Source organism: Drosophila gunungcola (genome assembly GCF_025200985.1).
Source record: "Drosophila gunungcola strain Sukarami chromosome 3L unlocalized genomic scaffold, Dgunungcola_SK_2 000003F, whole genome shotgun sequence".
Lineage (NCBI taxonomy): Eukaryota > Metazoa > Arthropoda > Insecta > Diptera > Drosophilidae > Drosophila > Drosophila gunungcola.
In genome coordinates, this window is record NW_026453179.1 from 4,888,042 (window position 1) to 4,914,919 (window position 26,878).

Below are 26,878 nucleotides of genomic sequence, written 5' to 3' on the forward strand. Positions count from 1 at the left end.
CTTCGTATTTTTGCACTGAACGCGGGCGTTTGCCGTTTGATCTTGTTGTGGACCCCATGATGGAGTTAATCGACGATTGTCGAGTGATAACGATTTTTAACTTCAGTTGATACGCGGTTTTGGGCAGTTTGTGTTTTGTTGTTTGCTGCGCGCTCTGGCGAATTGGGTGAAGAAGAAGAAGAGAGGCAACAACAAAAGCAGAAGGAAGTGATGACACAACGGCGATAGGCGTGAGACGATAACTCTGAAAACTGTAGGTGGAAGAAATAGTTACTTCAGTTTAAATATAGATCTATAAAAATAAATTCTGCATAAACTCAAGAAAGCATAAACGCTTAGCACTATACAATTTGTTGATTGTTTACTATGTGCTGAAATTTGAAGGTTTTATGAAAACAAGATTACAAACGCAACAACAAAATTATTAGATTTAAAACAATGTGGTTTGAGAATATGTCGAAATAAATATTTTTAAAAATGTTAATTGTGAATTGAATTATAAATTATGTTGAATTATTCACCTAAACAATAAAATTATTTTTAATTTCTTAACTTGTTTAAATCTAATTGACCGTAAAATACAATAAATATATATATATATCAAATTCCAAGACATCCATCGTTTTTTTCTATCGAAAGTTTATTTTTTTACTGGCTCATCCCTAATTACGCAGCTTTTATTATTTTTATTTTAACAACAATGTCGAAGATATTTACCCCGACAAATCAAATACGCCTCACAAATGTCGCGATTGTGAGGTTGAAAAAGGGAGGCAAACGCTTTGAAATAGCCTGCTATAAAAATAAAGTGCTTTCTTGGAGGAGCAACAGGTAAAATCCACGATATTCCGCACGTGCTTGTGGTGAAATGTTTTGATCTTTAAAAAATCACTGAATTTTTGTTTATTACAGCGAAAAGGACATCGATGAAGTGCTGCAGACCCACACAGTGTTCACCAATGTCTCCAAAGGGCAGGCGGCCAAGAAGGACGAGTTGCAGAAGGCCTTCAATAAAACAGATGAAACGAGATTTGCAAGGAGATCCTGAGCAAGGGAGAACTCCAGGTGTCGGAAAAGGAGCGCCAAAGTTGCCTGGACTCCCAGCTGAACAGCATAGTCAACTCCGTGGCTGCTCTTTGTGTAAATCCCGAGACCCGTCGTCCATACTCCGCCTCCATCATCGAGAAATCGCTGAAGGATGCCCACTTCTCTGTGAAGATGAACAGGAACACCAAGCAGAACACACTGGAGGCCATAAAGATGCTCAGGGAACACCTGCCCATCGAAAGATCCCGCATGAAGCTGCGGGTTAGCTTTGCGGGAAAGGAGGGAGGCGGCAAGCTCAAGGAGTCGGTGGTCAAGCTGGCCAACACCGTGGAGCACGAGGAATGGGACGAGGCCACATTGCATCTCACTTTGCTTATAGATCCTGGCCAGTATCGCGTCATCGATGAGTTGGTGAGGAACGAGACCAAGGGCAAAGGACTGCTTGAGCTGCTCGAACTGAAGGAAGTTGTGGAGAGCGAGGAACTGTTCTAGAAATTGTAACCCCCGTAAAAGTCATCCGTTTGGTAACGTTTATGTAAAAAATAAATAAGTCTATTTGAAAATTATAACGATTTTGATTTCTCAAAAAAAGATTTATAGAAGTATTTTTTTTTCTATTTATTGCTTTGTCTTAATTGAAAATTTTGTTTTATGTAAATCATAAAACATTGAATTATAACTTGGTCCGTTTCTCTTTGACCATGTATTTTGTACATACATCTGTTTGCATGTTTATAAGTGAATCCTCTAGATTGTGAAAGGAATAAACAATTTCTTAACAAATATCAGGTGTTATAAACATTTATCATAAAATGTCATGAGTTTGGATACCCTTAAATAACTTCAAGAATTTTAATAGGCTTGAATTTGATAAACGAATTTTTTTTAAATATATGTACGGGTACATGTTATGGGAATAAAATGTAAGATTACAAGCTTAGTTGCCCAGTTTCGTATTGAGATTAAGAATTAAAAGGGATCTAATGTTCTTTACATATATATGTGATTATTTATATAAAGTAGGACCGAGAGTATAACAAATATACTGCAAAATTGAACATTTCTCTGCTGGCCAGCTTCACTTTCGTTTCTTGAGGTTTTCAAAGCGGCGTGAGAGATCGTCGAAGTCAATCTCTTCCTCGTCGTCCTTCTTTTCGGCACCTGCGCCCGGAATATCCGGCAGATCGTTGGGCACGTTGGGCAGCGAGGGGAAATCCAACGCCGGAGGAGCACTTGGCAGAGTGGGATTACCCGGTGGCAGCTTGGATCGGGGTTGTGGTTTAGGTTTGTTGGCGTTCTGCGAAGAGAAAGTTTAAAAAATTAATTACATTGTTTTTCTAAAGCCCTAGGCATACAATTCAAAAAACCTTCTTTATCTGATGTCTGATTAGCGTATAATAAACTTAAAAATATTTTTGGTAATATGATTTCAATGAAGTATTAATTTGATTTGCCTAACTTCATTTTCGATTTAATAGACTGAGTAATTTCTAGTTTTAGAGCTTATCAGTAAAGAAGGTTTGGTACAATAGATTTTATAAGAAAATAAGTGCTTGGTTGGGTTTAATCCAATGTCCTGACCTGGAGATTAACGGGGTTAATCGAGGTGTACCGCGGCGGCGGATCATTTTCGGGTTTGGGGCGCTGTCAAGCAAAATTAAAGAAAACATAAGGCAAATAAAAATAATAAACACGCTCATAACAAATCAATAGGCATAATAATCAAATGATAACAGGTGGACAGACAGTGGGCAGCAAACTATGAATCATTTGGATGACTGACTTACACGCACAGTTGGCACAGACGGGGAAAATACGTCACACAGAGATTAAGAGTGGAGAGAAGAACCCATGGAAGCGTTTTTCGTTTGTTTAGTGATGTTGCAGAACGATAAGCGAGTTAGTTTTTGGATTACCAGCATTCTACACAAAGTAAACCTACCAAAATATTCTCATCCGGGCTGCCCGAGCCATCCGTATTGTTCGATTCACGCTGCAACAGCCCAAGAATCATGCAAAAACATGCGAAAGCTTAACAATAAACTATTTTCAATGAGGGTGGTACCTCTAGCTGCAGTTGCGATTAGATTACCAATAACTTGCTTATTTTTTATACTTTTTTTGAGCTAAGGTTCCGAAAACAAAACATTTTTTCAGATATTAAAGAAATATATAAGACTTTGGTATAGAACTATATTTTGTTTGTTAGTTGTCTTTGCAAGAATAAAAATGAATTATGCCAACATTTTTACCATGCCTATAATCTTCAAATTTAATCTGATTGCAACTGCATATGTCAATACTGTTTGGTTTTTCTCTGGGGTGTTATAAACAATCATGAAGTATATTTACATTGATAAAGTTGGTGTTCAGATCCTTCTCCTCGGCGCACTTTGGAGGTAAGACTGCTGGTGGTGCCGGCTGATTGGGCGGTATGTTGTAGGCAAATGGCGGAGGTGGCTGCATTGGCTGGGGGGCAGCACATGCTCCGCCTCCACCGCCTCCTCCTCCTGGTCCACCAAAGGGTGGGTAATTAAAGGGCTTGGTACTCGGTGGCATCGGCATGTCGGGCAATTGTGGCATCGCCGGATAACCAATGAAGCCCATTTGCGGTGGGGGAGCACCACCACCACCACCGCCGCCACTCAAATTGTTCCGATCGGACAGGTCTATGAGATGCGGCTGCTGGGGCTGCTCCTCCTGCATGACCTGTGGATCCGGTTCGTACTCGATGTTGTAGTTCTTGGCAATGGCAATGAGGTACTTCTCCACCAGAAGCTTGGGCGGCGCCTGCAGCGTGAGCTTGTGCATCAGTTTCTCCGAAACAAAGTGCTCCCCCGTGGCCGTTCTCGATTGCTCGGCAAATTGCGGACCGTATTTGGTCACAAATATATCCGATATGATCTTTAGCTCCGCTATATCGCTCTGGAGGCGGGGACAGACCCACACCAAGCTGGCCACCGGCTCAGCGATCCCAGTGTCCAGTTCCTTCATCTGGGTGATGAGGCCAAATCTGGCGAGCAACAGGTCACAGTACATCTCCACCATTTCCATGGCCTCGACCAGGTAGTCCTCCCTTTAGTAATTATGCGTGATATAAATATAGGGTGATGTTTGATATTTGAAGGACACACCTTATTATATGCTCCACACGAATCCGAGCCCTCTCCGTTTTTCCCGTGGCCAAGTAGTCGGCGATCTCCTTCCTGGACTTTTGCGTCAGCTCCGCCTTCTTCTTCTCCAGCAATTTCAGGCGATTCAGAGCCAATCGAAGATTGGTCTTCAGCTTGTTGTAGTTGGGGCCGCTGGAAAACATCTTAACTTCGCCCTTGGCAGACGATTTACTTATAAAAACAAGGAATTTAGCGACGGTGATTCATTAAGTCGGGAAAAACAAATTAATATGACGTCACAAACTGTGTGACCGTACATCGGTTTCGCAAAAATGCTGGCTCTCGGCTCTACGGTCACACGAAACAGCCGCAATACGTTTAAAGCTGTTTAAAACAAGTTTAAATATTTTTTCAAATGCTTATTAGGACGTCTTGTGACTTCTTAAAGTCAATAATTTATTTATATGGTACTGACTGGAGTTAACCCCAGTCGGCTGATTGTTGTATATCGTTTTTACTGTTTACTGTTCTATCTTGTCTACAAATAATTACTAAACTCTAGTTTATCTCAAATATTGTTAAATACAAAAAAAATTAAATTTTAAAAAATTCAGTTTTAATACCCTTAAGGTTTTTGAAACTTTAGTAGTAGTTTGGCCTGTATTTTTACTTGCAGCTTTAAATACGCGGTAAGTATCGAAAAGCTGGCTTAAAAATGGTGTCGATATTTTTAGTTAATTAAGGAAAGGGAATAAATAAGGTAAAGAGATTCACCATCCAAGTCTCCTGTTTTATATTCGGTTTGTTTTGTTGAGCTTTATTTGTTGAATTTTCGGTAACACAAAAACCTTTAACAATTATTCCGTTTACAATTTGCCATTCGATGTCGTTTCGCCGCCGCCGCTGTGCAATTGTGTTTGGCGCCCGGTCGTGAATCCTGCGACGAGTCGAGTCCTTCGCCAGACACAACAACAAAGTTGCAGCCATCCTTGATCGCAGGTGTGTGTGTTTGTGGTGTATGTGTGTGTGAGAGTGTGAGTGGGGCTAGGAATCGCCATTTTTAAGGACTCGAAATATTAACTAAACTGAAACGAAATCATTTAGAGATGAGGGGGCGGTGGCGGCGGATCGGGACACTCCTCCTCCTCTGTCTCGCAAGGACACGCCTCCATCTCGTCGATGGCGCAGCCCTCCTCCTCGCAAACATCCGCATCCGGGGCGGATGGCTCTGATTTGGGATCCCGGTAGCCGGCATACACCTCCGCCCGCTGCTTGATGATCTCCTGGATGATGGCCGTAAGGATCTCGCGCGAGTCCACGATGTGACCGACCTCCTCGGCCACCTCGGCGGACAGCCACGGGCAGACGCTCTTCATCAGCTGCTCCTTCTTCACGGCATCGCTGGCCGGCTCAATGTTCTCGAGGACCTCCGGCACCAGGCTGGCAATGTGTCCCTGGAGCAGCTTGGCCGCCGTCACGCTCTTCTGCATCTCCGCATCCAGCTCCTTAGGCAATTCGCATCCTGGCGCAGGCGGCGCTGCTTCTCCGCCTGCAGGCGCATCTCCTCCGCCTCCAGGCGACGCAGCTCGGCCAGCTCAGCCTCCCGTTGGGCCAGGAATCTGTGAATGGTCATTAAAAACAATATAATTTCAGGTCATGGATATGGTTATAGCCACACAGAACCAAACTGTATATATGTTGAACTTAATGATTGCAACGTTTGTAACCCTTTTTTGGCTGTTAAAAGTAATATTTAATGTAATGTTATTGGATATGTAAATCATAAAATACACAGAAAAAAATACGATGTGATTTCTATATGATTTGATAATATATCTCTTCATTTGACCTATTATTTGTGACCAGTGCTGTTAATACAAAAATACAATAAATTGTAAATGCATAGAATTTAATATACTATATGATGTAAATATGAATTTAAGAACATTTCGGAACACAAAAAAATTATATAATTTTAAAATAATTATCTAAGTTACGTTCGAAATTTAAATTGTTGTTTACTTCCGTGCTAAAAAAGCTAATTTAAAAATGTTTTTTGGGCACTGCTTTAAAGTCGGATAAAATTATAAATTTTCTTTGAGATTTTGAACTATATAGTTTTGAGAGCCTGTATGTTATCAAGTCAAATTAAATATTAGAATAAATAATATTTTATATTTGAAATAATTAAAAACCGCAATGAAAATCCATGCGAACAAATTTTAAATTGAGTATGAAATAGTTTCATTTACTAACTTTTTTTGAACAGTGTACTTACTCTTCCTGCTTGCGCCGCAGACTGGCCAGCTCCATCTCGTGGGCCACCTCCAGCATGCTCTGCTCGATGCACGCGTCCACCAGGACATCGATGATGGGCTGGGCCTCGGCATCGAAGTGGAAGAGTTCGCCGTCGCCGATCTCGGTGCCCACGTCCACGCCCACCTTGGCCGGGATGAACGGAGGCGTTGGCGGCTTCTCCAGGAACAGGTCCGTCTGGGTGTCGATGGAGAACTCCGGCGGTCGCTGGACCAGCTTCTCCAGATACTTCTCCGTCTGAATGGTCTCGTGTTTGCGGCCCTTGACCGGCGGCGGAGTTCCCAGGACGTTGCGTTGATTGCGGCACTGGATCGTCCGCTTGCGCAACATATTGCGGCGCCTCAATTCGGCGGCCTTGTCGAAGGGATCCACATCCGTCTGGAGCGGAAAGTAAGTGGATTATTTGCGGGTCAGGGCTGGCAGAGAACTGAGAACTGAGAACTGAGAACTAATAACTGGGAAAACCTACCACCATGGAGGAGTTGCCGAAGTTGCTGCCCTTTATGACGCGACGGTCGTACATGACGTTCTTGTAAGGCTCCGGCGGCGGGACGATGGGTCTGCAAAGGTAGAAATTGGCAGGCAAGGAGGTGCCGGCAGGTGAGAGAGCCATCAATTAGTAAGCCTCGACCCAGTTCAACAAACTCCACATGCAGAAAAATAATTGCCTATTCTTCAAAAAGGCTCTCATGTGAAGTTTATTATATTCGTTTAAAAATCTAAAGTAATAAACTATATGTCCTGGTCTAGGAACTTATTATCTTAAACTATTTTAAAATAAAACTTGTATTTAGTTTACGTAAATTTTAAATATAATGCTTATTTACTATTTTTAAAGTTAACCTAGTTTTTTAATACGTTAGTGTTTGTAGTGTTAGAATTGTTTATTTAAAAAACAAAAATTAATATTGTTAGGTCAGTTTTTTCGTGATAATGGTAGTTGTTTACTAATCTACGTTTAGCTTTTAAAAAGAAAGAAAAAACTATCCTTAGTGTGTAAGGTGTTTTACAAACTCTCTATGCAGAAAATATTTGAGAAATTATGAAGTATAAAAAATTACCTATTAAAAATGGTGTAAAACAAGATTATTTAAATTAGAAATTGTATATAATATTTAGTTAATATAAGTAGTTTTTTAATCCGTCAGAAGCACACAATAACATTACATATATGTACTTTATTAATATTGAATTTGATGAGCTGCTTATATGATGTTGTAAGATACGTTTTCTCGTGCTCAAGGTATTACTAATCTGTAACTTTTAATAGATTAACTTAATTATTAGTCATTTGATCTTTGTTGGTTTTGAGCTTAGTTCATGCCCTATGTTCAGTGCACTTAGCTTTTCCTAGACCCAAATCTGTTGCACCATCAAGGCGATAAACATCAAATTTGTGCATTTCTCAACGCCCTCGCAGGCCGCTTGTCAAGTCATCTCCGATTCGAATCAATTTCCCCAAAGTTCAGTACACTTTTGGGTCAGATGGAGGGTCGCCGATTTAAAGCTTTAAAGTTAAGCGAGTCCAGTCCGAAGTTGCTGAGTAATTTATGACTTGCTAATTTATATGTATGGCCCCGGCGGCAAGTAAGCGGTGAAACAAACATTTCTTACCGCATTTGCACATACGCTGGCGTACATAACATTGCCAGACATTGCACTAGGAGAACTTGGCACCTGAACTCGTGACCTATGCAAATTTTCTGCTACTTTTGGCCCACAAACAGGAAGTCACATTGAAGTTGCTGGCGAATGTCTAACAACATTTCTCTGGGTCTGGGTCTGAAGACCAAAGCAATCAGCTAATGGAACGAAAAACCGCTGGTCCGGCTTCCTTATGCCTATTACTTGGGATAACCCTGCACAGAAAGTATAGTATATTTTCTTGAATTTTTCGTACACAGGGAATATACATTTTAAAATTTGCCAATACAATGAAAAAAAAAACGTATTACAGATTTAATGAAAAGTCTTAGCTCTGTTTGTCGACTTAAAACTTTTAGTAATTTTTTGTGTTAATGTATTAAAATTAAAGATTTATATTTTTAATTTGACATAATAATATTAGGGCAACATGTATACATAAAATGTATTTATCTGACAACATATCAAAACATTTTTTTTGCAAATATAAAGAACCAATAGTCAAAACACAGCCTAAGGCACCAATGTTTTTTAATTGAAAAAAATTCTATTTGAGCTGAAAATAATAAATTGTCATGTACTGTGTATTTAACTGTGTGGATTTCCCTCAATAAAGGGTGGAAAAATGGCCTGCATTCGGTCAACTCTTCTAAGCCATTCTAATTTCAACGTTGAATGATATCTCATAATATTGTGTAACAAAAAAAAAAGAAAACCCATTTACCAGAAAAACATCCATTTATGAGAGACACCCGCCAGGACCTAATTTGTTTTTGTTTTTCCATAGGTGTCCTTCTTGCCTCTTTTGGTGTGGCAATTGAACTTAATTTCCCTCCATTTGTGGCACTATTTTTTTTTGCTTTTTTTCGCCCATTGTTGCTGTTTACGAAATCTTGATTTAAATTATTTAAGCCCTGAGTTGGGAATATAGGATATTCACCGCTGGCACGACACATTCGAGGGTCCTTTGTCCGTTGGGTTCGCATGTTCTTTTATGCAAGGCAAACGAGTTGCCCATTCGAAAATGCGCTAAATAAATTAATCAAACCGTTCAGGGAATTTACAATGTCCAAATGCTATTGGAAAAGCATATCTAATTGAATTGTTGGAAAGTCAATAAAAGGTAAGAAGCGGGGTATATTTATACAATATGGAAAAACTCAGATTGGGAAGAACCTTCGATTCTGTCTGCTTTCCTCAGTTTGTGTCCTTGTTTAAATGACTATTTAAAAGTATTAAAGAATTCTATAAACTTAAATATTGCTGGCAAGAGCTTGGCAATTTTTAAACGCTTTTCATCAAAAACTGTTTAAATTTAGTAAACTAATAAGTAAAATTACTAATTAATTGTTTGGCTATGTTTACTTTTGGAAACAATCGTGAAAGGCTTCTCTTTGGTTAGCTTTCAAGTTTCTTATCAGTGTTCAAGAAATTGAATTGAGTCATTAGATCTTGTCAATTAATAAATGTTTAAATATCTCTAACGTTGAAGAGATTTCTGATTCAACCTATTATGAGGTCGCATTAAATTGTAATTAAATAGTAGCACTTTGTAGCAAAAACACATTGATAATTGCAATGTTTAGGTGTCAATCGATAAAGGTAGTAAGCCAAGTGGTTGCGGTCTAAAGGGGGAGCTAAGTTCTGGTTCCATTTCCATTCCTGCCCGCCTGTATATTTCTCATTTGAATTTATGGTAATATATTTTGGCCCACTTTGCCTTGGTCAGTTGCTTGGACCTTCCCCCCTTTTTGCTCTTTTTTTTTTTGTATTTAGGGGTTGGCCTTTTTATTACCTTTTGTCGCTGCTGCTGTTGTTGTTGTTGTTGTTGTTGTTGTTGTTGCTGTTGTTGTTGCGTCGCTGCTGCAATTGCTGTTGGAACTGTGCCTTGGTGATGTGCAGACCGCCGGCGAGGGATTGCGAATCGTGGGAGGATTTGGAGGCCGCTGCTGTGGCCGCTGCTGTTGCCGCTGCCACTGCCGCCGTGGCACGCACACCATTCAGCCGGGTGGCGGTCACCTTCTGCTCCTTGGCCTCGCCGATAACGGCATCCTTGGCGTAGTAGCTCTGCAGGATCATGGGATACGAGGAGTAGGCGTAGACATGCCTGCGCAGCATGGTGGCCGGTATCATCTGGACTTCGTGCGGCGGCGGCAGGAAGATGCCCTGCGGCACAGTCGTCTCGAACCGAGGCCGTTGGGCCATGGCCGGATCCATCCAGGCGCCGGAACTGGCGCTCTGCCGTCCGCCGTAGCCGTTCTCCTCGGGCGCCAGGAAGCGCAGCTTCTGGCTCAGCTCATCGGCAAAGCTGCGCACCTCCTGGGTGCTGCGCGAAAAGAAGGATCTCGGCGGCGGCTGGTTACCGGCAGGCTCTGCTACATGATGATCCTGGTGATCCTGGTGATCCTGGTGATCCGTCGGGATGGCGGCCTCCTCACGTCTGATGGGACGCACGATGGCCTGTTGGGGTCGCGTGGGTTGGGCAACGGGCTCCTGCTCCTCCGATGGCTGATGGCGCAGCACCGAAAATGCGTTGGTCACCACGTGCTGGAAATTGTAGGGACTCTGGTACCGCTGAACGTTGAAACCGGAGGAGTTGTAGTTGTAGTTATAGTTGGAATTGTAGTTGGAGTTATAGTTGGAGTTGTAGTTAGAGTTGGAGTTAGATGTGGACGAGTTGCGTCCTGGTGCATAGGGATAGCTGCTGGCGAAGGAGAAGTTCTGCACGCGATCCGGTCTATTGGCGGGGATGGGTTCCAGGTCTGGATCTGGCTGAGGTTCAGGGTGTGAGAGTGCTGGGTGCTGATGCTGCTGCTGCTGCTGCTGCTGGTGTTCCGTCTCTGGCATGGTCTCCGCTTCCGCCTCCCTGGTTATCCCTGCTCCCGGCCACCGGTCACCTCGTTCATTATAAATAGCCACCACACGGTTATTTCGCCCAGCGCACCGAAAAAAAGTTAATCAATAATTTTCCTATACTTTTTTGTGTGGTTCTCTGGTCGCCCGGTCAGGTGTTGCTTCGCTTGGTTTTGGCTGTTTGTCCGCGGAACACACTACCGCACGGTTCGAATGGCAAACGCCAAATGACCAAAGGACTCACAGGACTACCACTCGGACCCGGCTTCGTCCTTAACTCGGCCCGTGGTCAGCAGTCGGTTGTGCAGTCGGAAAAATATTACAAATTGATTCTATGAAATGTGCCACCTCATTGTCCTTGAGTTTATATGGTAAACGTTTTTGTAAGGAAACGTATTTAAAACATTTCTTAAGAAGTAATGCTGTGCAGCACCATTTTTTTGGATAGGAATTGCGTTTATGGGTGTGATATCTTTGACAAAAATTTGTGTTTTTTTTTCAGTCAAAAGAATTAAAACATAAATAATTTAGAAATTTTAAAACTACTGTTCTTTAAGGTTTTACAAAAAACTTAAATTAATTGCTAACATTTCTTTGTGACACTTATAAAAAATCGTAACCAAATATTGGGTTTTTTCTAAAAAAAAGGCTGTCACTTAAATATTTAGTAATCTCTTAAAATATTTGGTTTAAAAATGATACTATTGCGTTTACTATATATTGGTAAGGGAACAGCCACAGCAAAACTATTCATTTAAAATCCAATTAATGAATCTCTGTATAAATCAGAGAGATTACCCCAATTTTTCCGAGTGTGACTTAAGGTTCGCGTCGTAGTTTGAGCCACCTGACGGGCAGGTGTTGCAATAATAATGCGAACTGTTAACAGTCGACGGCGTTGGCATGGCCAAATCCAAGTTCCCAGGAATTCTACTTTGCATAAGAGCTTTTTCTTCCACGCAGGTCGTTGGGTCTCCAATTAAAGGTCCTGCCTGGCGGAGGACCTTGAATTTCATTCAATGGTGTCCACATTTCCTGTCGCATTGCTGGAGATGACTTCACGCATTTCGCTGGCTGACATTGAAATCGGAGGTGGGTGGTTCTATTACTTGGAACTCCACCCGGCTAATGTCAATGGCCAAGGTCGATGGTTCGGACTGCCCGATAAGCGGAATTCAACAGCAAGCTGAGCATAATTAAGTGGATTTCTTGGCACTCGAAGGAGGTGCCCATGTAGGGGACAAAATAAGGAAAGGTCAGGACAACGCAGATCGGAGATTATTGTTACTAGGTTTGGATGGAATATGCATCAGAAGTTTAACAGCTCTGCCATATGATTGAGGAACTGATAGGACTGGGTTGATTTTCTGCCGGTTTTTGAAATGATTGGAATCGTTGATTGACCTCAACCTTTAAGGTGAACAACTAAAAAAGGCACCAATTATCCGAAATTAGATACTTGACGAAATTCTTTCTAAGGAACTAATACCTAACACATTTACTAATTAAATGTGTTTTTTAAAGGATCTCCCTAAAACAGTACTATAGAAGTACACGTTTTTTAATGAAGTTTTTCAATGTTTCCAAGTCAATCCAAAAAAGATTAGAAAATAATTGACTTAAAGGATAACTATTAAATCTATTTAAATGTTTCCCTAATAATACCAAATAATTAATCCAATAAGTATTGCTTTGATGACCTTAATGCCATCTTTTGTTAAGGAGCGTGAGAGTTTGGCTATAACTTGATATCGACACATTAAAGTTTACTGTGTTTTTATCACATTTTGGGATCATCCTTAATGCCTGTTTGACCTTAATCCGACCCAAGACCAGCCCCCGTCATTATCTCTACTCCGATATGTATATTTATTTATTTTTATGATAGTGCGTCAGTTTCTAGTTTTGAGCAGTCAGCGACTTGCACACTTCTCATAATTTCCCCGCAAATCCCCCTTCCCTGTTGTTCGTCATTTGTTTCCTTTCGGGACACGAAGGCTTCTGTTCAAAATGTTAGCCGGCTTGCGTGTCCTTTAGTTGAGCCTCTGTATTGACCATCACCCGAACACGGCCGGCGTTTAATAATTTATTTACGCAATTTATGACTTTCGTTTTTGGTCTCGGATTCCGTTGACCCCAGTGGGGAGACATATAGGAAATCCCATTCCCAAGGCGTTAAATAAGTCTTTATGACTGCAGGTAACTTTTGCAACTTTCAGATACCCATCATCAGATTATTTGATTCATTATGTCGATTTTAGTTGATCACTTATTTCGGTTAGAAATGCTAAAGCTAATGCCATGAGAAGTAGTACAAAAAGTACTGATATTTTTGAAGACTAGGTGGAAATGCTTTTTCCATCATGGTTATTATTTTAAGACATAGTTTACCTATTTTATCAAAAAAATCGTATTTTCTTAATTTGTTTTGGATCCACAGATAATTTAATAATTGTTTTGTGATTTTAAAGTTATAAATATTAAACCTAATACTTATCAAACAAAGTGAATAATATACATATATTTTAAATCTATTAACTGAAGTTTTTATTTTAGTTCTCAAAACTATGGACTTAACCGCTGAATTAGGACTAAAATAAACCCCAATAGTTGTACCCCAATGACAGGGTATGTAAGGAAAATTCCTTGGGTGTTTTCCGTTTGCTACTCACTTGGGACAACCTTTGATTTTGATCGGCTTGGGGTGGCTGGCCCACCAGAAGGCCTGTTTGCAGGGCGGCGCGGGACAAGGATTCTCGTGCCACTTGAGCTGCATCTCGGTGACCTCGGTTCCTTTGATTCCAGAACTGAGGAAATCCATGCCCATGCCTTTTCCCCCGCCATTGGGCTTGTATTCCCGCTTCGGGATTGTCGGCATTGTTCACTTTTCCTTTGTTACGTTTGTAGGTTTTTAAAAAAATATTATATTTACAGGGGTAAAAGTCAACCGATTGCCGAAACTACGTGTAAAAAAGTGATTCTATAAACTGTCACATTTTCACAGGTTTCTTTGTTATCTGCACGTTATTTATTGAAGTTATTAAACTTTTTATTCAAATTATATTTCTGTTTTTGTTGTACTAAGCTGACGTTGGCTAGAATTTGTATCCCAAATAAACAACAACGGCGGAATTTCCGCAGTTGCCATGGAAATTTGATGTCGGCATTGTTAAACTGTTGCTGTGTTGGGATGGGTTTTTGGCATGGGTTCTGTTTGCCGAAACACTCTGTATGAATACTCGATAAATTTTGTAGATGGTTTTCAAAGCAAATATATCGAAACAAAGTTTATATTTAATATACACATAAGTTGTATGCCCTGTGCTTTCTCATACGAATTTCCGCCTGCTCCATTGCTGGTCACTCAACTTGTCTATATATATTCACTACTGACTGTCCCTTAGTATGAGGAATCTATTTTTATTTCTTCTATTCAAACTCAAGTAGGCACAAAATACTTGAAGGAGCTTTTTTAGCTTTAAGCTAGAAGTGCATAATTCCTATTTTCTTAATTTTAGAACTAACACTGAAAACTGTTGTTTTTCATTAAACTACATTTATTTTACAAAAAATATAAAATGGAAGAAATATTAAAATTTAAATAAGAATTACCATAAAATAAATATGTAAATGAATATTTATATGACCTGTATTTCCGATTAGAAATTAGAAATGATTAATTTTTCTTATTTCTTTTTCTTTTTTTTAACTTGTCATTTGAAAACACAACTTTTACGTTTAAACTGTAACTGAAATGTGTTGTTAACAATCAGGCAACTCTTTGCGATGTTTTTTAAGTGATGTGGCAACCTTGCCTTGTATTTGTTGCAAGCAGTTTATCTCTTGTCGATGTTCTGCGGCCGATGAAGTTGCTTTATTTTTCGTAAGCAGTTTGGGCAGTGCAAATTAAAAACAAGCAGTTTATGCCGCGAAATTCAAGAATAAATTTTTAAATGCTAAACTATTGAGCAAAAAAAATGATAAATTAAATATACTTATACATTCTAATTCTATTATTCGTTATGGGAATAATAAGTGTATTTTTTTTTGGTGTAGACTAAATTACATTTATTATTAACATGTACCATTAATTTTCAATAGTTTTTAAACACGCTGGACATATAAATAAAATAAACTACATAACAAAAAAAAAATATATAAAATAAAAGACAATTAAGAAAATTTTTTGACATAATAACAAAATTTAAGTTCAATTTATAATTTGTTTAATTAGAAATCGTTATTATTGGTTAGGTTTTTACAGGAGATATTAACTAGAATGAAGAATATTTCAACTGTGGTAAGTGATATTTTGTGGATACATATAAAATTGTGTTGCTTCCGCATTTACCAAGTTTATCTAGCAACTCATCTAAATAGGGAATTATCCCAAACAAATTACTTTAATTCCTCGAAATTAGGCAATCTGGCTATCGATTTCTTCCTCAATTAATCACCGCAGAAGTTAAATCATGATGTTAAACTATTTTGACGTGGCCCCGCCTGAATCGAATTCCCTGGAACGTGTCATTTAATTAGGTTTCCATGGCATATCCATATCTTGGACTATTGCATGGTTGTCATTTGTACATATTACCCCCCTTTTTGTCCGAATTACATTGCATCCTTTGTATTGTTTGGCTTATTCATTAACAAACATTTCGGGGGACTGTGGACTTCGGGCCCGAACACAATGACGTGGCTGGTCAACGATGACGATTCGCTTTATGCGGGGGTGATAATGGTGTCCGAAGCCCTTGAAAATCACGGGCTGCCTAATAAGATCACAGGGGCAATGGGTCATTGAGTCAACATTGCATAAGTGGCCATGACATTGGGATTGGTTAAAGGCCACACAGGCGACAACTGGCGACTGAGAATCTTGTCCAGCAATTTCCCGATCATTTGCACAGATACGAGGCAAGAGTATAAGTGCCCGGATTCTGCGAAGTGCCCCGGAAAAAGTGTCCCACTGAGTGTGTTGGCTGGTTGTCAAACAAATCATTTATGGATACCCGTACCTCCCGAACTCCTGTGTAGGTGTGAGCTGCAGTTTCCCAGGAAAAAGTACGTCCAGTTCGAGATTTGATTAATTTATTATCCCCGTTTGCCAAAGGGAAAGTGATCTTCGAGTACCTAACGGTAGGGGATCGTAAAAAACGTTCGGTAGACAATTGTTGTGGGCACTTTTTTATGAGTTCCTTATGTGCGGCAGTGGCGCCAACAGAAAAATAAAATAATTATGGCTAGCATAGTGTAAATACATGCTAACGTATTCAAACCAAATAAACTAAATGTTCGTTGAACTTACAGTTTTTACAAATATCAACAATTAGATTAAAACAAATATTAAGTAACACTTAAAAATTTTTGAATATTCTAGATTCAAATTAACACCTTTTACAAACAAATTTATTTTTAACATATTCAATATATTATTGAGTTATTTTAAATTTATATCATATTAACAAGGCTTAAAAATTATTGGTGATAAAACTGGATTTTAAATAATGGAATATCTGAATAAAACAAATGTGGATTACTAATTTTAGCAAACGATTTTAATTTTTTTTTCAAGCCAAAGCCATTGATTTTAAATATTTGTTATTTCTAAATGGTTTTCATCATCCCTATTTATTTCAACTTTTTCGTATATGTCAATCCATACTGATTAATTGCTAGCCGTATTTGCAGGAGTTCAATAAATGTGATGAGGTAATTTCGCAACAAAACGGACCTAAATTTATAAAGAAGCTACGTTCTACTTAAGCCGATAAACAGAGTCACCCAAATTAAAATAAATATAACCATTTTTCTCCTAATGACAAGCCCCATATATAAGAAATGCAAAACACGCAAACATATTTGTGGCTCTTTGGGGGTACAAGTTTGCATGACTGAAATATTTCCGAGTATTATTGATTGCCGACATTCGGAGCATAAATGGCTCTTTAACTTCTTCGTTCGCCTGACAAATGTGCGAGGTAAGTGAAAATGCCGCTTTAGTTGGTTAGTGGTTAGTCAGACATTAGACATTGTTTCCCCTCCCCCTTCCCCTTCCATTTCACCATTCGGTTGACTTTTGTGCGTCGAATTTGCATTGGGTCGGGACTTGATAACAGCAAAATCCGTTTGTCGATCGCTTCCAAACTACACGGTGGAATATTTTAAAAATCGAGCGTTGTGTTGCGAGCTTTTTGTTACTTTACAAACGTACACACACACACACACACACACACACACACACACTGGGGGGAAATAGAAAATGAAATAAAAATAAAAACGCGATCGTCTGATCGTCAACAACAATGAGAATGAACAATATAAATGGTCGCATCGGAATTGCTAATTTGCTTTTCAGTTGACTCGGGCTTTTGGCTTGGGTTTGCCTTTGGGTTTTTGTATCTGTTTCTGTTTTTGTTTTTATTTATTTGTATTTTTTTTTTGCCGAGTGCCGAGGGCCACTGTTGGGTTCCTGGTACGTTTGACCCTCCCTTTTGGACCCCCAGTGGACCCCAGAGTCGAGTAGCCGGCCGATTGATTTTTGTGCGACATTTTTGACATGCGGATGTGCCATGTTAACGAGAAGACAACTGTTCCCCTTTTTCGCCCCGAGTACAGCTGCATTTTGGGTTCGCATTCTCGGCCCCGGGCCGCAACAAATCCTTTTGCACATTTACAATAAATTGAATTTGACCAATGCTGTTGCGGTCGAGGATTCGCCCTCCCATTTTAGGTTTTCGCCCGGGCCAGTGAAATGCCTGAAAACCGCAGGAAATTCGTCGAATTTGCCATGCGGTAAGCTGCTGAGTTCCAGGCGGCAGCAAGGATTTCAGGAGCTGACTGAGTCCTTTGTGTGCGTTGGCGTATGCATAATTGATGCGAATGCTTGCGGCAGTGCTCGGGCTTAGGAGCCCGAGACCAAAAACCATTCCTCATAATTGAGTCGCCCACTCGAACTCGAAATAGTTTCTTCCAGCAAAAATAAAAAAACAAAAATCATTTGCTGCAGCTGAGATTTTTTTGTCTGGCAGTTTGAAAATGAAATGCAGTTGGGAAAAGCCGCAATTTTTCAATTACATACTGAGAAGTTGCGCTGCCAGGCTGCGGGTGTGATTCCCATTGAGCAAGTTAATATGCAGATAACTGGAGTCTGGATTAAATATTTATAAAAGTCCTATTTAATTGTTTTGCAATGTAATAAATCATCGTTAGAAAAATAAATAAACTTTCCCTGATAAGTGGATATATTAAATCAAGGTTATTTCTTATTTATCGTTCATATATTGAACGTATTTATTATGATGTGCTATAATTATTTATACATAATAGTATAATTTGACTTATGAATTTATTTATTGTAACATTTAAGAATTAATCGGTATAGTAGTTTTATAATCCTGTCGAAATATAAATTCTATCGGTCTTGGAATTTTTCCCGGCCCTAAACATGAACAAACATTAATGTTGTAAATTAAAAACTTTTACTATCTAATAAATTATATAAACTTAATATTGTTTTTAAATTTAATAATTTTGAATAAAAGTTTATGGATATTGTAAATCTTTTTAAAAATCAGCCACATTTAAAAAGGTTTTGCGTAATGGATGTAATTATTGCAATTCATTCAATTGTGTAATTATTTGTGGTTGCAGCATTCATTTTTCTTTATGGACGGTTGACCTTTACCTCGAACATTTCACACACCCACATAAATAAATAAAAGATATTATGACCAGCAGCACCGTTAGGCGCCACCTGTAGCAGTCTTAACCCGTTTCAAGGATAACGTTTCAAGGATAACGAAGATTGCCGGGATAAAGATCTTTTGTGCTGGGCACACTTTCACTCTGCTGGCCAGACAGATTTCCCCGGAATTTACCTGTTACACACGTGCAAAACTCTCCGAGTTTTCCTGGAAAAATTGTAAATATTATTGTTTTGGGCTTCGATTGTAATCGATCTCTTGGGTGCTGCCTTGTTTTGGCTCATAACTCAATTAGCCAGAAAATCTCCAAGGACTACGTGTGGTGTTAAAAAGTGAAGATCTTTATTAGCCAAGGACTATCTGTTGTGGCCACACTACAAGACAATTGGTAGATGACTTCCGTTTTCCGTGGAAGCGATCCGAAAAGTGTGGAAAACGTTCTTCCTGTTGGGACTTTATCGGGAACAAGTGTTAAGGATGCGCGTGACCGGGACCCGGAAATCGAGTCACGTAGCGGTAGCGGGTTAAAAATAATTCTTGGTTAGAAAACGTGTGATGATGAGGTCTTTTACAGTTAAGGGTTATAAAAGGTGTTGGATTTTCACTGTAGATCATAGGTGATTAATTTTATGTATTTTCAGCCTACCGCTTTTTAACAGAAAATATATATATTAAAAAATATACAAAGTAAAATTTGTCGACTTACAAAAATTAATCAGTGCTAAAATCTTACAGACTTAAATAAAATGTTTGATTTATTGAAAGCTTCACAGAACCCATTTGTGTAAAGGGACTCTTTTTTAGTCATTTCAAGCCAGATAATTTTACTTACCAATGTAACATATAAAAGTAGCTCTTAGATACCAAAACAAAAATGTTATGAATAACATATTTATTAACCTTACATTTTTCTATTATTATTTCACCTATAAAAACCCAATGTATTAAAATTAAAAACCACTAAAAATAAATTTTAAGTGTTTCGGTTCTTTCTCCTTTCCTCATAATTTTACAGCCATTGCTTCGACCGACGGAAGTTTCTAAACAAATCATCATCAAATCACATATTCATAGAACAATTTCATGCGATTCGGCAGTGATTCAACCCCCTCTCTCTGATTTATCCTCTTACGACTTAACGATTGCCTACAAATTGGTATTTAATGGCACACCCCTCTCGCCTTATGAGCAATATTACTGGGATATCGGGCGATACGATCTCACTTCATCAAACTTTCAACAGTCATCCACTTCACTCGCAATCTATTGTTTATTGTCAACATATTTGCCTCGCCATTGAAGGAGCATATTCCACAAAAGAGATTTTGTGGGCCCATAAAAACCGAGGAAACTATGAAAGAAATTAACCAATCAATGGATTTTTACGGACTTTTTTCTTTGTTTCTTGGGTGGCGCTGCGTGGGGCTCTCAACGAATCAGACCTGGTTCATAATGTTTTACAACTCTTGGCTTTCCTTGTGCGGTTTTATTGGTTCATTGGTTTCATTGGTCTTATTTATTATTTGTTAGAGGGTTTCGAATCGTTAAAAAAGCAACTCGTTTTTAATTATTGAAAATACTTCTTATATATCGTATGTTTATGGCTGGTAGCTGGGCCAGCTCGAAATGGTTAGACAAGTTCATAAAACGAACCCCTCCCCCATTCGAGGAAACCAAAATTTGAGAATATTTATTACACTTTTTCGGTGGCTGTTTGCTGGCAAACAAAAGGCCGCACACAGGAAATGTGGATGGGTCTAAAAAAAAGAGGAAAAACAGAACATATATCAATGAAGTTGTCCTCGAACGTGTGTCCAGGATGCGTTTAAAAAAGAAATCCCTTCCGCTCGCGCCGCATTTTTCGATTCCTTTCGCTGGCCAAATGAGCTGGACTTCCGTTGCAGCGCGTGCAGCAGTGCCACGCCCCCTTGAGCATGGCCACCCCAATTTTCAGTTGATATATCTATCGCCAGATACGATGTGTGTATATATAGAGAAAATATATTTATCTGGCAGCAACTATGCTAATCGTTGGTATGCCAAATCGAGTCAAGAACTCGTCTAACCAAGGCGACGCCATTTGCAGTTTCACACTTTTTTATTCGAACCAATTTTTATGGCCAGGCGTGCCAAATTTGTAAAACTGCGCCAAAGAGACAAGTGTAAAGCTGGCTAGCTGGCTGGCTGGCTGACTCCTCTCATCGTGGTTATAATAGCTATAGTTGTCGTTGTCCGTTGTCGTTGTCGTTGTCGCTTGCCACCGCTTCAGGTTGTTGGCTTGCATAATGGCCAACAGCCAGTCGCTGTCTCCATAATTTGTGCAATAAATCAAATGAATCTGAATTTCACTCAGAAAAACAATCGAGAAACTGAGAATTGAGAAACTGAGAAACTATCGGGGAGGAGTGACTTCAAGGCAAGTCAGGCAATAATTATTAGCCGAAATGCCTTGGCAACAATCAAATTCAAAAGACCAAAAAAGCATATCAATAAAAGTCGCGCACGCAAACAAGCGATTGACACGCAAAAACACATTTAAAATTGATTAGCCCGGTCAAGCTGAAACCGAAATCAGGCATCAAAAATGAAAAATCCAAAAATCCAAAAATCCGAAATCCCAAATTCCAAATTCAAAGCTCTAATCCCAGCCTGTAGAAGATGTCTAGACGAAATGAAACCCCCTGCTTATCGCGTGGTGTGACATTCGCCCGCGGCCCGAACTTCTCCCAAATCTCAGCCAATTTCTGGCGGCCTTATAACACACACTATGCGTGTGTGTCGCGTGCTATATGTTATAGCCAGCAATCACAAAATTATGTTTTAGCCAATCAATTGGAACATTAGTTGAAAGAGAAATAAATGCTGGCTCATTTTCAAAAGTGAAAATTTCGATACCCTAAAAAAATAAATATGTTTACGGGTACAGAAAAAAAATGTTGAGTAAACTTTTGTTAGAAATAAAATTGAAAATAAATCATAAAAATATGCAATATCACAACAATTTAAGAACTAGGAAACTGTATTATTAAATTTATAAAAAGAATTACAGCTTTGTTACAAAAGATTAAAAAAATGAAAAGGATAGGATGGTATTGTTCCAAGCTACATTATAAATTTTTAATTGCATTTTCAATCGTTTTTAATTTATCTTAAGCATTTTGTTTTTGCACTGTTTCTAGCAACGTTATGTAAATAAAAGCTAACATTAAAAATATTTGTATTTTATATTTGAAATTTTTACCAAGCCATTTAAATAAGTCTTAGAAAACAACTTATTGAGTTAAACTATTATGAAGTGATTTTTAAACAGTTAATGAATTAAAATTATTTTAAAAATCATGCTTTTTAGCCATTAATAATATGGAAATGTACTTAAACTTTGAATTTTAGCTGGTTAAATCCGTAACTTTTCATTTACATAACAAACCTTTTATAAAAATGCTCAGTTACTATGCCCATTTGTAGAGTATCCGTGACATGGAAAACTTTAGGCTATGTCTAACTGATAAGCAAAAATGTTTAACTCGCCGCGGGCTCTCCGAAAATAACTAACTAAATGTATCGGATAGAATGTCTGCGCCTGCGTTTCACTCTCAATTTCTCGAGAGGATGGTGATGGACGGATGGAGGAGGACTGGATCGACATGGACGGATGGTTAGGTGTGGAATGAGGAGGGGGGCATAATTATTGGGTCAACGTGCGTCGTCATAACGGACGCATCAGGCAAACGAAAAAGGCAAGGGCAAAACTAATTTCGACCAGCCAGGCCCTCTTGCGGGCAATTTCCAGTAAAAGCGAGTCAAAGTCTTATAATACTCCGTGGCATCCACATTTGATTTTATGAGCATTGATCAATTTGATGGATATTTTTGGCAAAAGTCTGCCGATCGATCGGATCGATGTACCACCTTAAGGGCTTTCCAAAAAATGCTTAAACCAATTTTAACTAAAACCAAACTGAAAACAAAAAAAATCAAAAAGGAAGAAGGAATCAGAAATCAGCGAGCTTAATTAAACGGAATCTCTTCCTGGGCCCCGGCTCCTGGCTCTTTTCGTTTGTGGAGACGCTTCCACTGCCCTTTCTGTTCGACTCTGTGTTTTCCGAGGCTCCGCGATGAAGCTTCAATGGTGGTCGTCGCCCCAGAGACACGATAAACGCGTACAATTGTTTGCACTTAAGATTTTTACACATGATTCAGTAGCCAGAAGAACCGCGAGTCCCGGGATCCTGGCAGTCATGTCTGCATATGTTGCACTGCCACTCGAAATCGAAATCAGAAGCTCTGGGTTCGGGTTCGTGTTCGGGTTGGGGTTCAGTCTCGGCGAGACCCTGGTCTGGCCCGTTCTATCAGATGCAATATTTGCTAACGAATAAATTGGCATTTCACAAGTTGCCCCTGACAGACGGTCGGTCTGTGCCAGCACAAGCAAACTGGTTACTCGTCTCCTCAATCCGCAATCCTCAATCCATCCTGGACGGGAATCCGGCCCCAAACATGCATTGCAATCATTTTTGTTGAATCTAAAATTGACGCATCTCGGCTATGACTTCGTCATTCTTCTTCAGCTTCAGCTGCCGGTGCTGAATGCCACTGGAATCAGAATCTGAAACTTACAAAAAAAAAAAAAAAAAAAAAAAACAGAGGGCAGTGAAGGAGCCCTAAGTTGTTGGCCCAACTACCGTGTTACGCGATGCTGGCTAAAATGGCCAGCGCGTCGCGCATTTTTCGACGACATCTGAATCTGATTAGAGGCAGAAGGCAGCTCGTCCTCGTCCGTCCATCGCTCCAACTTGACGTTGGCTGACGGGCGGCCTCCACACAACCACCGAGCCACTGAACCACTGCACCACCACTAGCACCACTGCAGCCAGTGAGCCACTGAGACACTGAGCCACCGGAGCCACCTACTGCGAGCACAATTCGCAGGAACAGACAACGAGGGATCCTCCATGGCGAACAATGGGGATCGATGGCAAAAATCATTAAAGAAATCATCCTATTTTAAGTTTTATCTAAAAATAAAATAACTAAATGTCAACAATTTTTTGGTAATGAAGATAAATAATAGAGGATCTTATGACCATAGCCATATAACTAGGAAGACTTCTTCCAATTTTGCTGTGACAATTTATTATTTTATATTAAATTATTTACACATCCCTCAGTAGAATCTTTTAAATAGTGTGATTACTATATAAAGCTTGAGAAAATACAAAATAAATCCAGGGACAATATTTTTACTTATATTTTTGCTATATAAGGTTAAACCTTACATTTTACTTCTAACTAATTACGTGTTAAGTAAGATAAGATTAATGCTTTTAAATTTGGTAGAGAAACAGTAATAGTAATAATATGATAATACGATAGCATTCAATAATAAATAAATTTAGGTGAAACACTATCCCATTTGCCATTTTTATCTCTAGATTTTTATTAGCGTGATTTAATGTCAATAGTAGTTTTAACTTAACCAATAAAAGGCTCTCTGAAACTTTAATGTTGATTTCGCTTTTTAAACTAAACTAAACTTTATAATATATATAAATTATTTGCCCATCGGTACCACTGTACTTATTGTTTAAATTTTTGTGTGTGAGGCTTGCTGGTTTCTTTTACCGAGAACTTTAAATCTTCTGCCCCTCCAAAAAGTACACTTCCTTTACTGGTTAAGCTTTAAACAATATATTTCTGTGCCATAAATTGAATTTCATTGTCATCTCTATGTTTTGTCTTGCCTTGAAACAGTCAGTGATTTTTTTTCTCGATTTTGGCCAAAAATTATTTATAAAGAAGAGAAAAGAAAACAAAACGCAAGGGGCAAGAGAAATAATGCAGAAATCTACTTTTGGCTGCCACGTTTTGCACTTTGCATAAATTGTGTGAAGTCGTAGCTTCGGAAGATTCTTAAAAAGCCCAACTGCCAGCATATCCTGCACACTGCGCACTGTCCATAATCGTGTCCTTGTACAACAAAAGCAATTGCTACTGTTCGCCGCATCGTGGGCCACATCATGTGGCATATATCATGTCGTCGTAGACATGGCGATTGCCACGCCCCAACGCCCGCTCAAAACTGCCTCGAATCTGCGCCTGCGCACCACCACCGATCGTCTCGCAGCGTAAATTTGCATAAAATTATGCAAAATCATGCAATGCGCTTAGTGTTTGTTGTCTGTCTTTTTTTTTGGCCTGAGTGCGCTTCGTTTTATGAATGGAATCGCCTGCAGATGAGGCTGTGAGTTGAGTTGAGGATGTGGATGGGCATGAGCATCGGGATGAGGATGAGGATCATCGAGCGACTTTGCCTGCCTGCAACTTGTTGCCGCTGTTGTACATTAATGAAATTTGTTAGTATCACGACTTTTATGCCTGTTGCCTGCCAAGTTTGCTTTTGTTTCCCGACTTGATTTTGATTTTCCTCACTGTGAGCTTCGGTTTTGTGTCATTTGCATTACAATTCAAATATCTGCACATGTTTATGAAGCGTTTATAATGCGATTATTCCATTTTAGGCTTTGCTTAGATTTGGTTATATAAACGGCATAAATGGTCAAGGCAAATGTTCAAGAATATTTTTGTCTTATAATATGCTATATATTATCGCCTCCAGATACAATTCGCCATAAAAAAATGTACCACACTGAATTGCATATATTATATTTCACCATGTTTCATAAATACAAGATGTTATAATATTGTTTGTATCTAAGCGGTGCGATAACTTAACATCTGTATCAAATATCCTTCAATTTGGCATTCTATGGGCTTTATATTCAGTTTTTGGAAAAGTAACATTTTATCATGCTACTTAAATTAAAAAATTCAATTTTTTCATTACTCATTTCCCATAAATTGTAATGCGTCATTATATTTTGTTAAATGTTATATAAAACCTGATAGGAATTCATTCCTATTAACGTGTTAATATAATTTATTTAATTATTGAAAACAATTTTTAGTGGAGCACACTAAATAAAACCATATTGTTATCACCCAAAAAATGATCGGAATGTTCCTCTTCAGGACTCAAGTTCGTTGACCCTTAAAACACTCTATCGTGCCATTCCATCATCCTTTAGGATCGTTTTCTTTACAATGGCCATTTGAGAACTCCTACCAGTCCCTTCTCCATTCGCCGTTTTTCGTCTACAATCCAATTCCAACACAAAGGCTGTGTCAATCAAAGTTTTTGTCACAATGTCTTGGCTCGACGCATTTAATCGCAATTTTTAACATATCGATCTACGATTTGCGGAGAGGGGACTTTAAGGGGGCATGGATAAACCCAAACTGGGTAAGCATTTAGCCAAACGATGATGCGTATCTGGGTAGCGCTATGGGATGTGCCCGATGTGTTGGATCTGTCTTTGGGGTGTTCCATCAGCGAGTGTGGCAAAAAAAACTCTTTTTGGTTTAAATGCTGACTTTTTCGGGTTTTATCGCATTACAAAACAGCAGTGCGCATATCTCTGTTACCATCATACCCACACAATGCGTGGAGTTTCGGGCCTGGGATTTGGATTTCGGATTGGGATTGGGATTGGGATTGGGTTGGGATTGGGTCTGAGATTGGGCTTGGGTTTCGGTTTCAGTTTCTGTTTCTGTTTCTGTGTTTGTGTCTATCCCAGCTCACAGTCTGTTTGATGTAATTTATGACAATTTATGCAGCGTTAATGTCGCTGGTCGCCCCGTTGATCGATGTCTGTCACATCGATCGCGTTCTACGGATGCTGGCTGCTTATATAAACTGCAGGGGCCAGACCCGAGATTCTTATCGATTGGCTGGCTATACCCCAGCTTGTCTGTCTTTGGGGATCTCCACTGTATTTGGCACCGCCGGGTCCGAGTTATGTTTATCAACAACGGCTGTTGCATTTATAATTGATCTCGATCTCGGCCCAAGCGATTTGCATGATCTGCGAGCTACCCGCCTAAAGAGGCCAATCGATCGCATGTTTTATGGATGTCAAATACAATTGCTACAATATTCTAAGTGGTTCGCCCAAGTTGCGCAAGTCCTCCTTTCCTCAGTGCTTACTGGTATATATAAAATATGTAGAAACAAAATTGTTTCTGTCCCGAGCTTACATATAACAGAAAGCAGAAAAAAACTGTCAGTCAGTCAAAGGCCCAAATCAAAAACATCCAATGCCAAAATGAAAATCAAGTTGCTGCCGCGGTGGGAGAGGG

At 39.3% G+C, this 26,878-nt stretch overlaps 3 protein-coding genes across 8 annotated transcripts; 1 reads left to right on the forward strand and 2 right to left on the reverse strand.

Moving 5' to 3' along the window:
* The first annotated feature begins 147 nt into the window (after window positions 1–147).
* LOC128258139 (ribosome maturation protein SBDS) lies at window positions 148–2,105 on the forward strand. Its single transcript, XM_052989568.1, is given in 4 exon segments — window positions 148–253; window positions 640–831; window positions 913–1,022; window positions 1,025–2,105. Coding segments are annotated over 3 exon segments (756 nt in total). The 5' UTR covers window positions 148–253; window positions 640–700; the 3' UTR covers window positions 1,540–2,105.
* On the reverse strand, window positions 2,032–4,477 carry LOC128258138 (IST1 homolog). Of its 6 annotated transcripts, XM_052989561.1 has the most exons (5): window positions 4,182–4,477; window positions 3,400–4,123; window positions 2,990–3,040; window positions 2,629–2,691; window positions 2,032–2,344 (listed from the first exon to the last, which is right to left on the reverse strand). In XM_052989561.1, the coding sequence occupies exons 1-5, from the start codon at window positions 4,361–4,363 to the stop codon at window positions 2,126–2,128; spliced, it is 1,239 nt and encodes a 412-aa protein (XP_052845521.1). In that variant the 5' UTR covers window positions 4,364–4,477; the 3' UTR covers window positions 2,032–2,125. The 6 variants fall into 6 exon arrangements, with proteins under 6 accessions (XP_052845521.1, XP_052845523.1, XP_052845525.1 ...); XM_052989563.1 differs by lacking the exon at window positions 2,990–3,040; XM_052989565.1 differs by lacking the exon at window positions 2,629–2,691 and having other exon boundaries at window positions 2,032–2,308.
* Window positions 4,478–4,949: 472 nt separating this feature from the next.
* Window positions 4,950–11,182, reverse strand: LOC128258144 (uncharacterized). Its single transcript, XM_052989574.1, is given in 5 exon segments — window positions 4,950–5,674; window positions 5,677–5,779; window positions 6,439–6,854; window positions 6,946–7,036; window positions 9,916–11,182. Coding segments are annotated over 5 exon segments (2,076 nt in total). The 5' UTR covers window positions 10,968–11,182; the 3' UTR covers window positions 4,950–5,260.
* Window positions 11,183–26,878: the final 15,696 nt, after the last annotated feature.

Bases quoted from the DNA above. Each gene is read 5' to 3' on its own strand.
- LOC128258138 (XM_052989561.1), bottom strand. From the start codon at position 4,363: ATGTTTTCCAGCGGCCCCAACTACAACAAGCTGAAGACCAATCTTCGA. The intron at 4,124-4,181 runs GTGTGTCCTTCA...TAATTACTAAAG, and splicing joins CGTGTGGAGCATATAATAAG to GGAGGACTACCTGGTCGAGG. The intron at 3,041-3,399 runs GTAAATATACTT...GGGCTGTTGCAG, and splicing joins TGAACACCAACTTTATCAAT to CGTGAATCGAACAATACGGA.